This window comes from Octodon degus, unplaced genomic scaffold (assembly GCF_000260255.1).
Source record: "Octodon degus isolate 3935 unplaced genomic scaffold, OctDeg1.0 scaffold00092, whole genome shotgun sequence".
Lineage (NCBI taxonomy): Eukaryota > Metazoa > Chordata > Mammalia > Rodentia > Octodontidae > Octodon > Octodon degus.
The window spans coordinates 4,018,982-4,030,473 of record NW_004524668.1 but is presented as its reverse complement, the minus strand read 5'-3'; the positions used below and the strand labels follow the sequence as shown (position 1 = coordinate 4,030,473).

The 11,492-nt window shown below is 50.6% G+C and overlaps 1 protein-coding gene across 1 annotated transcript in view; it reads left to right on the top strand.

Moving 5' to 3' along the window:
* The window catches only part of Ldlrad2 (low density lipoprotein receptor class A domain containing 2), a 44,048-nt gene extending 32,743 nt beyond the window's left edge, over nt 1-11,305 (top strand). Inside the window, exons 4-7 of the mRNA XM_004637745.2 lie at nt 1,614-2,045; nt 4,857-4,988; nt 10,788-10,949; nt 11,064-11,305. Coding sequence (XP_004637802.1) covers nt 1,614-2,045; nt 4,857-4,988; nt 10,788-10,949; nt 11,064-11,305 — 968 coding nt within the window. The remainder of the gene's footprint in view (nt 1-1,613; nt 2,046-4,856; nt 4,989-10,787; nt 10,950-11,063) is intronic.
* The last annotated feature ends 187 nt before the right edge of the window (nt 11,306-11,492 follow it).

The window sequence follows — 11,492 nt, the reverse complement described above, 5'->3', positions numbered from 1 at the left end:
TAGTAGTCACTGACACTTCTGTAAGACTCCTTAAACACCAGGCCCCATGCCAACCTGTGTAGTCTCGAGAGTCATTTGGGAGCAATTCTAAGAAGCAGTGAGCTCGCTAGCAAAAGCAACATTTGTTTTATTGGCAACAGCCCTCAGACTCACAGGAGATTGCTTATTGTTTCTATTTGCTCCACTTGGCGAAAGGCTCACACAGTTGCTCCAGAGCGTGTTTCCATTTGGGGTGTAACTTAATATAATCCACATACATCATAGTTCTACAATCTAGAGATCCCAAAATACACAGCCCCTCCCCATACACAAAGGGGACGGAACCCAGTATTACAGACAGTTGAGGTAGAAGGAAATAGGACAGGCAGTCAGGGATGGGCCCTTGGGGTGTCACCCTTTTGAGAGTTCCCATTATCTCTTTAGGGGTGTGCCATACCTTCCCCCACACACCACACTAAGGATGACTAAATCTGAAGACTAATTTTTTTTTTTTTTTTTGAGGGGAACTGGGGGTTGAACTCAGGCCCTTGTGCTTGCCAGGCAAGTGCTTATCCTACTGAGCCATCTCCTGGGCACTTAATTTTTTTTTTTTTTTTTTTTTAACTGGGGATTGAACTCAGGTCCTTGTGCTTGCCAAGGAAGCACTTATTCCACTGAGTCATCTCCCCAGCCCCCCCTTTTTTCCCTAATTTTTTTTTAATTTTACTTCATATGCTATGTTGCATCTGGTTTTTTTTTTTTTAATTAATTAATTTATTTGTGTGTGTGTATGTGTGTGGGGCCAGCTCAGCCCACCAGGGGGCAGGGCTGGCTGGCATGTGGTGCTGGGGGATTGAACCGCGGTCCCTCTGCTTTGTTAAGCTCGTTCTAAGTAGGTGCTTTAGACCACTGAGCCATCTCACCAGCCCAAAAGTCTGATATAAGCTGTGTACTTTCTTTTTTTTTTTTTTTTTTGAGGAACCGGGGATTGAACTCAGGCCCTTGCTCTTGCCAAGGAAGCGCTTATTCCATTGAGCCATCTCCCCAGCCCCAAGGAATAATGGGTTTTTTTGTTATTTTTTTTTCTCTAATGCCTTCAGAGCACTTTTGGCTGGTTGGAGTGTTGTGGCCTAATTTTTTTAATGTAACATTTTCTTCAATTTTTTTTCTTTAATTTTTTTGTTTTTGGCGGAACCAGGGGTTGCACTCAGGCCCTTGCACTTGCCAGGGAAGCGCTTATTCCACTGAGCCATCTCCCTGGCCCCCTGAAGACTAATTTTACAGATTACATTGTTCACATGGCTCTTGAATTTGAGCTCTTCCTTCCTCAACCTCCTCGCATGCTCAGATTACAGACCAGCGCCACCACCTCACCCAGGGCTTTTGAGTAAGGGGTTGTTGCCTGAATACAATTAAATCATTAACTACAAACATTCTGAAGTTGCTTAATGGCCCCCATTTTACCACGACTAGACAGAAGCAGGAAGTAAAGGGAACTCCACCAATTAGCCCTTGGGAACTAAGCAGCTCAGATGAAGGGGAGATTAAGGAGGGCAGGCTCGGGTGGGTCGGGGTCCCTGGGGGCAGGGTGGGTCACGCCTGGAGTCGCTCGTGACCGCCCCCACTTTCCGCAGCCGACCTGACGCAGCTGTGCGGGCAGACGTGGCAGGGCGCCGGGCTGCTCCTGCGCTCCCACGCGGCCTCGCGCAGGTTCTACTTCGTGGCTCCAGACACGGATTGCGGGCTCTGGCTGCAGGCGGCAGCCCCGGGCAACAGGATCCGCTTCCAGTTCCGCTTCTTCCTGGTCTACAGCCTGACCAAGGCGGCGCCCAAGCCCCCGCCCGACGCCTCCACCCCGGCACCCTCCCACCCCTGTGCCCCAGGCTCCTACCTGCAGCTCTACGAGGGCCCGCCCGGGGCGCCACGACCCCTGGGAGCGCCTCTCTGTGGTCTGACCATTCCGGCCTCCGTGACCTCCTCCGGACGCTTCCTAGGCCTTCGCCTGGTCACCAGAGGCCGCCACCCCCGTGTGGACTTCGTGGGTGAAGTCACCTCTTTTCACTTGGGTGGGTTGGGCTGGAGTCTGAGGTGGGCGTGGGTGTGGGCGCAGCCCAGGGGCCGCTGCAAGCCAGAGGAGGAGGAGGTGCACCCAGGAGCAGGGTTGGGGGTCAGGGTGAGGGACCTTCGGATCCAAAGAGCCAGTGCCCTGAAGACTGATTCCACGGATGTGGATGTGTGTACCAGAATGCGGCCCCCCAGCCCGCGTGCGCACACATACGCACTCCCACACACGTGTGCACCTCGCATCCACACAAGCCACATACAACTCACCTCACTCACCGCTTGCCTTGCACACACCTGGCACACTGCACACCAGGAAAGCGCAGCACTTACGCCCTATGCAGAAGGGCACAGGGCTCTGGGAGGGGAGCAACCGAAGCCCCCCCAGGCAGGCAGGACTTGAATGGCTGGGTATGAAGCATTCACCAGCCCTTGGGTGCACAGCGATTCTGTTAGCTGGGGTTGGTTCCCTTGGGTAGCAGAGAGGAAAATAGGCTAGTTGGTACGGTGCCCGAGCCCCTTTGCTCCTAAGTGAAGGGGCTGGGTCTGATACAGGAGTGACAGCGTCATGCAGCTAGGCTCTGCAGGACTGTCGCCCAAACAGGTCCCCAAGACTGGGATACTTGTCACATCAGAAGGATCTCCTGCCATGGTGAGCAGGTGAACTCCCAAAGCCCAGAAGATTCCAAAAGCACAAGTTCAATCACCACTTTTCTTTTTTTTTATTTAAGAGTCTTGCTAAGCAATTCAGGCTGGCCTTGAGCTCACTCAGTACCCACGCTGGTCTTGAACTCACAGCCTTAACTTCCCAAGTGCTGGATTGCACAACAGCTCCATGGTGGGTGTTGAATCTCCTTAAGACTTACTGGCTTCCTCCTGGGAATTATGCCTACATGGTCTGAATTTTTTTAATTTTTGGACTGGGGATCGAACTTGGGACCTTGCACTTGCCAGACAGGTGCTTAAACCATGAGCTATCTCCCTGGCCTTTTTTTTTTTTTTTTTTTTTTTTTTTGGAATCAGGGATTGAACTCAAACCCTTGCGCTTGCCAGGGAAGTGCTTATTCTACTGAGCCATCTCCCTGGCCCTTGTTTTGTTTTTGAGACAGGGACTTGCTATATACTTCAGGCTGGACTTGAACTCACTATGTAGTTTCTGCAGGCCTGGAACTCAGTGATCCTTCTGCCTCAGCCTTCCAAGTGCTGAGATTACAAGCGTGCATTGCTGCACCTGGACCTTTTTTTTTTTGGATACACAGTCTGTGTAGTTCATGCTGATCTTGAATTTACTATGTAGCCCAGGTTGTTATGAATTTGAGGCACTCCTTCTGTCTCAGGCTCTTGTCTTGTTTTGTTTTTTTCTTTTTTTGTGTTTGGTGCAGGGTCTCACTACGTAGATCAGACTTGTAGTGATTCTCCTGTTTTTAGCCTCCCAAGTGCTGGGATTACATGCTCATGCTTCCATACCCAGTCTTAATCCCCATCTCAGGGTGTCCCAGGGGTGGGGTAGGCAAGGCGAGCCAGGGATGGAACCCCAGCCGATGCGCTCTGACTAAGAAGGTGCTTTAGTCTGCTGAGCTATCTGGCTGGCCCTATCTCAGATTCTTGAGCTTTGTTATTATAGACTTCTTTTTATAGGATCTTGTTAAAGTGTCCTTCTGGGGTCTACCTTGTGATTCTCCTGTCTTGAGTCACAGAGTGCTGGGAGGGACTATAGGCATATACCCACAGACCTATACCCCCAGGCCTGATTAAGGCATCTAATTTTATGGTTCCAACAAAAATCCTGCAGTGGAATCTAGTTATTTCTGTGGGTCAGATGTCTATTTCTGTGGCCAGGAATTAGAATGGTTTGATTGGCCTGGCCTGAGCCATGCCTTTGGTCAGTCCCAGTTGTCCTAGCCTTTGCCCACTGCATGGGATTCTGGGTAAGCCAAGCTGTCTGCAGCCCCTGGGCCTTGAGTGTGTGGTGCTTTCACTTGTGTGCATTGCCACTGTCAGCTGAGCACCTGCATTATGTGAAGTGCTGTTCTGTGCTGTAGACAGAGCAGCGAATGAGAGGGAATCCCTTTCCCGGGAAGATGGAGCATGAGGAAACAATCAAGAGCTCCTGTTCTGCAGATGGTGCTCAGTGCTGCCCAGGGCCAAGGTCAAGGCCAGGGTGGGGTTGGGGTTGGGATTGGGGTGGGGACCAGAGCTGGACCCTGGGCAGGAGCATTACAGGCTCACTCAGTGCAGACTGTCCCCCCCAACAACACAGCTGGGTGTCACAGCTTGACTGGGGCTGGTGCCACTGCCCTGGGCTTCAGGTCTTCCTATCTTTTTTTTTTTTGCGGAACCAGGGATTGAACTCAGGCCCTTGCCAGGGAAGCGCATATTCCACTGAGCCGTCTCCCCAGCCCAAGGTCTTCATGTCTTTGCAGAAGAGTTAATTACAGTGTTTACTCCCTGGGATTATACTGTTTCACTGCTCCTCCCCATCCCAGAACTTGTATCCTCTTCATTTTTATCACCTTCCTGAGCCACCCTCAAAAGCCCTGGTATACTGGAGGTTGTGGTACATGCCTGTGATCTTAGCACTCTGAAGGCTGAAGCAGGAGGATCACTGTGAGTTCAAGGCCAGCCTGGACTACATAGCAAGATCCTATCCCCCACCCTTACCGAAACAAAGCAAAACAAAAAGCCCCTGCCTACCCTTCTGCCCCGCGCTCACTGGCCAGCATCCTCTTCTGCTCCTTTTCCCACCTCTGCCCACATCTGGTTGTGTCGCTGGCTCATCCAGGAGCCTCAGCCCAGGATCTCCTATTCTACCCCAGGACCCTGTGATACCTACTTCCGCTGTCAGAATGGCAGGTGCATCCCCCCAAGCCTGGTGTGTGACCATTGGGGCATGGACAACTGCGGGGATGGCAGCGACCAGGGCTCCTGGCCACCAGCCAGCTGCAGAGGTCAGTGATGGTGTGTCCTGGGCCCTACTGAACAGCTAAGGGGAGTCACTATGATGCTGCAGGAGCCTACCATGGGGACAAAAGGGACAGGGCAGTGATGGGCATTCGGTTTGGACCAAGAGCCAAGGCTTAGGGTACTCAGCGCTAGAATGATGTGTATGGACCTGGTCCAGCTGTGGTAGAAGCCATCCTCTAATGGCACCTGGTGCAGGTGTGCTGCTGAACTAGATTTGCTCAGGGTTATAGAGCCACTAAGGAATATGAGCAGAAACGGATACCAAAAACAGAATAAAGGGCTGGCCAAATAGCTCAGCAGATTAAATGCTTGCAAGCAGGCGCAGGAGCTGGGGGTTCCATCTCCCAGGCTGCTGTGCCAGGGCCGCTCCCCCCCCCCAGGGAGCGCTGAGATAGCAATTGAGACTGGGCATGGTGGTAAGCCCAGCTCTTGGGAGGTTGTAAATAGGGGAGTCACTACGAGTCTGATCTAGTAGTGAGACCCTGAATACCCTGTAGACCCTTCCCTTAAAAAAAAAAAATACAAAGCAACAACAAAAAACCAAGGGCTGGGGAGATAGCTCAGCAGAAGAAGTGTTTGTCTGGCAGTCACAAGGTTGTGAATTCAATCCCCAGTATTGCAAAAAGCAAAACAAAACATAACCTTTCTTTTTTCTTTTTTGCGGAATCGGGGATTGAACTCAGGCCCTTGTGCTTGCCAGGCAAGCACTTATTCTTCTGAGCCATCTCCCCAGTTTTAAACTTTTTTTTTTTCTGTATTTTAGGGAAGGGTGTATAGGATGTTCAAGATCTCACTACTAGATCTGACTCATAGTGATTCTCCTATTTACAGTGTGCACCACCACACCCAGCCTCATTCACCATCTCAGCACAGCCTGGGGGCAGGGCCAGCACAGCAGGCCCTGGGGATTGAACTCCTGGCCCCTTCACCTGCTTGCAGGTGCTTTAATCCACTGAGCTATTTGGCCAGCTGAGAAAACCTTTCTGGGAATCTGGAGATGTCTCCTCTTCCTCAAGCCCCAATCAGGAGTGGGATGGAAGTGGGCATAATGGGGACATCTGTAATAACAATACTTGGAGGTGGAGGCAGGAGGGTCACTTCAAGTACAAGGCCAGCCTGGACTGCATACTGAGACCTTATCTCAAAAAGTGAAAACCGGGGCCTGGGAGATGACTCAGTAGTATAAGCACTTCCCTGTCAAGTGCAAGGGTCTGAGTTCAATCCCCAGTTCCACCAAAAAAAAAAAAAAAAAAAAAAAAAAAAAAAAAAAAAAAAAAGTGAAAACCACTAACTCCAGAAAAACAAAACTTAGCAAAAACAAGGAATGGACTGGAGGGAGGCAGGGCTGTTAGGTACGGTTGCACACGTTGTTCACTGCAGAAAAGCAGAACCCTACACACTTGCCTCCTGAGCTACCTTCCATGTTTTCTTGCAGATTTCTGGTTATTTCCCTGAAATTCAGTTCTTTGTGCCCTGAGGCTCAGTGCCTGTGTCCCTTTGTCCATCCACTAGCATTCTCTTGGTGGTCTCATTTCTTTTGTCTTGTTGTACTTGCCCACTGGGCATCTGGCCACAGCTGTGAGCAACTTCTCAAACTTCACTTGCCCCAAACTGGCTCCTGATCTCTCTTATCTTACCCCTGTGCCACCTGCCCTGTCTGAATAAGCAGCCCTGACCCCCACCGGTTGAGTTACCCCCTACTGCTTTGATAGTTTCAGCCCACAATGAAGCTACCAAGTCTATGGAAGGTTCCCAGCCTGAGCCTTCTCCTGGCTGCTCAGCAGCCAACTGGCCTGACAGCTGCCAGTCCTGTCTGGATTATTTTGGTGACTTCTGGTCTCCTTGCTTCTGTGCATTTTCCATGTGTAAGTCCAAAGTAGCTTTTCATTTTTTTCCCCTTCTAATAACTTTCATTAAAAATTTTTTTTCTTTAAATCATTTATTTGGGCCAGCCAAATAGCTCAGCAGAATAAAGCACCTGTAAGCAGGTACAGGGGCCAGAGGTTCAATCCCTGGGTCTGCTGTGCTGGCCCTGCCCCCAGGGTGCCCTGAGACGGGCAATTGAGACTGGGCGTGGTGGCACGAGCTGGTAATCCCAGCTCTTGGGAGGCTGTAAACAGGTGGATCACTATGAGTCCGATCTAGTAATGACACCCTGAACACCCTGTAGATCCTTCCCTAAAAGACTAGAAATGAAAATTAGGCTGGGGTGATAGCTTGGTGGTCTAAGGACCTGCCTGACAAGTGCAAGGACCTGGGTTCGATCTGCAGTACTGCATGCCATGCTGGCTCCGGAACCCTGGGCACACCATGCCAGCCACCAAAACCGGGCATGGTGGCGCACATCTGTAATCTCAGTGCTGGGGAGGCTGAGATAGGAGGACTCCCAACTGCATAGCAAGATCGTGTACTAAATAAATGAAAAACGACATAGTGAGACCTTGTCTCAACACACCCCGGGGCAGGGCTGGCACAGCAGGCCCGGGTATCGAACCCCTGGTCCCTGTACCTGCTTGCAGTCCTGTCCGCTGAGTTATTTGGCCAGCCCCTAATTTTTTAGAGCAGTTCCCCCCTGCCCTTGGTACTGAGTTACATCCCCAGGCCTTTCTTATATTTGCTAAATGGCCCAGGCCTGTCTGAGCAAGAACTTGAAATCCTTCTGCCGGGGCTCTGGGATCACAGGTGTGTGTTCATGCCCAGCTAGTTAGGTCTTCAGACGCCGCTTGGCTCTGGCCATTTCTCAGGATTTTTCTTTTCTTTTCCTTTTTCTTTTTTTTTTTTTTTTTTTTTTGTGGTACTGGGGATTGAACTCAGGCCCTTGCGCTTGCCAGGCAAGCACTTATTCTACTGAGCCATTTCCCTGGCCCCAGGATTTCTTTTTTGAGACAGGCTCTCACTATGTAGTTCAAGTTGGCCTTGAACTCACTAGGTAGCCTAGACTGGCTATGGCTGGCCTCAAGCTCTTGGGTATCCTACTTCAGCCTCCAGAGTGCTAGGAATGCAGGTGTTCTTTATTTATTTTTTTTTATTTTTAATTTTTAATTTATTTATTTATTTGTGTGTGTGTGTGTGTGTGTGTGTGGCCAGCTCAGCCCACCTAGGGGTGGGGCTCTCTGGCATGTGGTGCTGGGGGGATTGAACCGCGGTCCCTGTGCTTTGCTAAGTTTGTTCTAAGTAGGTGCTTTAGACCACTGAGCCATCTCACCAGCCCCAGGTATTCTTTAGAGCTAGCTCTTGTGCTCTTTCTGTTCCCAGTGGGCCTCTGCTGAACTCTTTTTCAGAAGTTTTATGTTAGGATGGCCCCCAGCACTAGGGAGGCTAAGGCAGGAGGATAACTGAAAGGTATCCAGCCTGGACAGAATAAGCACTTGCCTGGCAAGCGCAAGGTCCTGAGTTCAATCCCTGGTACCGCAAAAAAAAAAAAAAAAAAAAAAGACCAGCCTGGACTACAAAGTGAGTTCAAGGCCAGCCTAACCTACAGAGTGAGATCCTGTCTCAAAAATAGGGGAAAAAGGGGCTGGGGAGATGGCTCAGTGGATTAAGCACTTCCCTGGCAAGTGCAAGAGCCTGAGTTCAATCCCCGGTTCTGACAAAAAAAAAAAAAAAAAGAGGGGAAAAAATTTGTTTACATTGAAATGGTAATGCAGAGCCCACCTACAGTTCAATGCATAAATAAAATCTGGTCTGTCCAAATGATAAAACATTGGTCACCCTTAAAAAGGAAGGGAGCTGGGCATGCTTAGCAGTGCTAACTGAATAAGGTTTTCCAAACTTTAGGCTGAACTTTTTCCATTTTTTAAAATGTATTTGGTACGAGGTCTCACTACACAGCTCAAACTGGTAACGATCCTCCTGTCTCAGCCTCCCCAGCTCTGGGATTACAGGTGTGGGCCACCATGCCCGGACTCAATTGCGGGCTCAGCACGCCCGCCCGGGGTCAGGACCAGCTCAGCATGTGGTGCTGGGGACTCCAACCCTAGTTGCTCCGCTTGCCTAAGTAGGTGCTTAGTCCCATGAGTTATCTCTTGGCCCTAGCAATGCTAAATAAGTTGACTAGAGAAGGACAAATAGCCGAGCATGTGTATGGTGGTGATGCCTGTGATCTCAGTACTCAGGGGCTGATGCAGGAGGACCGCTGCAACTTTGAGGCCCCCTCGGACTACACAGTGAGTTAAAAGCTACACCCTGTCTCAACAAATAAACATGGTGCGAGTCCACTTGCTTGGTGTGATCAAAAAATATGAGTACTTAAAATTTTAAAAATTTAGATAGGAAAAGACACCTTGACATCTTCCCCCTGCCCCCAACATACTACTTCCACTGTTTGTGCCACTTTCTGAACCAGTTCTGGAAGTTCTTTTTTTTCTTTTCTGGGATTATAGGCATGCACTACCTTTTTTTTTTTTTTTTTCCCGGAACCGAGGATTGAACTCAGGCCCTTGCGCTTGCTGGGGAACCACTTATTCCACTGAGCCATCTCCCCGGCCCCATGCACTACCTTTTTTAGAAGGAGGTATGTGTGTGTGTGTGTGTGTGTGTGTGTGAGAGAGAGAGAGAGAGAGAGAGAGAGATGGTATTATTATGTAGTTCAGGGCTGGCCTTGAACTATGTACATTAGCCTAGCCTAAAACTCTCAGTGATCCTCCTGCCTCAGCCTCCCCAGTGCTGGGATTATAGGCAAGCGCCACCACAGCTGGCCCCATTTGACATGCTAATGTGGGTTTTTTTAATGTGCGTTGGGGGGAGCACCAAGGATTGAATTCAGGACCTTGTGCTTGCGAAGCAGGCACTTATGCCGCTGAGCTATCTCCCTGGCCCCAATTAATGTGTTTTGTTTTACTATACTAAGCAAGAATTACACAGACATTTTCATATCCCTCACTCATTAATATCCTTCAGGCCCCTAGTGAGCAAGTATGTGGCAGATTCCTAAGAAACACTAATCATATGAGTGGTACAGTGAGCCTCTATAGGGCTTGGTTTCCTTCCCTGTAAAATGGGGTGACATACCTCAACTTTTATTTTTTTGGTACTGGGAATTGAACTCAGGGTCTTGTGTTTGCCAGGCAGGCATTGTGCCACTGAATTATATCCCTAGCCCCTCAACTTTTTTTTGTGTGTGGAACTGGGGATTGAACTCAGACCCTTGTGCTTGCCAGGCAAGCGCTTATTCTACTGAGCCATCTCCCCGGCCCGCCCCTCAACTTTTAAAGTGTGATAAACTGTACATGGAACACTGTAGGCAGAGGGCTTGGCATACAGAAAATGCTCAATGTGTGTGTGTCCCCTTTCTTGAGAAAGAGTTCCAAGGACCAGCCAAATAGCTCTGTGGATTAAAGTGCCTGCAAGCAAGTGCAGGGGCCAGGGGTTCGATCCCCAGGCTGACTACGCTGGCCCCACCCCGGGGGTGCACTGCGATGGCAATTGAGACTGAGTGTGGTGGTGCGCACCTGTAATCCCAGCTCTTGGGAGGCTGTACACAGGCGGATCACTACAAGTCTGATCTAGTAGTGAGACCCTGTAGACCCTGTAGACCCTTGCCTGAAATTAAAAAAAAAAAAAAAGAAGTTCCAGTAAAAACCCCAGGACCTGCATCTGGACTGGGTGGGTTCAGATCCCTTCTAACTTCCAGTTATATGACCTTGGTGAGAAATTTTACCTCTCTGTGTTTCCCTTCCCTTATGTGTAAAATGGAAACAGTGGCAGAGAAGTCTGAGGGTGAAGTTCAAACACAGAAGTGCCCAGGAGGGGCAGTTCCCAGCCTCTTGGTCCTGTTACTGCAGGTCCCTCTCTGCCACCCAGCCAGGCAGGGAGCACGGTGAATGACTCCTCCAAGCCTGCGACTCTCTCTGTGACTCTGAGTTCTACAGGCCTCCTTGGGGGTGCGGTGCAGAAGAGGCACCCGGAAGGACAGGAATGTGCCCAACGGGACGCAGCTCTGGAAGGTAGATGGCTCATGATAACCCGTTTCTTCTCCTCCCACTGAAAGCTCACGCCCCCTTGACTGGGCGATGGGAGCCGGGCCAAGCTGAGGCCGAGTGGTCTCTTTCCTTCTGCAGGCCCTGGACTACATGCTCTGGCACTGGCTTCCCTGCTGCTTCTGGCCTCAGCTGGCCTCCTTGTAGGGCTGCTCTGGCGCCTCTGCTCTTCTGGCTGGGCGGTCTGGCAACTGGGGGCCCGAGGCCTGTGCCTCAGCTGCCGGGCAGCCAGGAAGATCTGCTACCCATGTCCTAGTCGAGTGGCCCCTGGGGGACTCTGGGGGCACCGCCCAGCCTTCCAGGACCAGGGAGGCCATCCCTAGAGAGGTCATGGCATTGGCGGAAGGAGCCAGGGCTAGCCTCCCCCAGGTCACTTAGTTCTCAGAGTCTTACACTGCCTCTGGTGAGTTGGGCAGTTCCTGCCTCAGGCCATGGGGAGGCTTGCAGGAAGTGAAGTGTACACAGTGCCAAGTCCCATGGCAGTGCCAGGGGCATCACTTGGCTGTATCA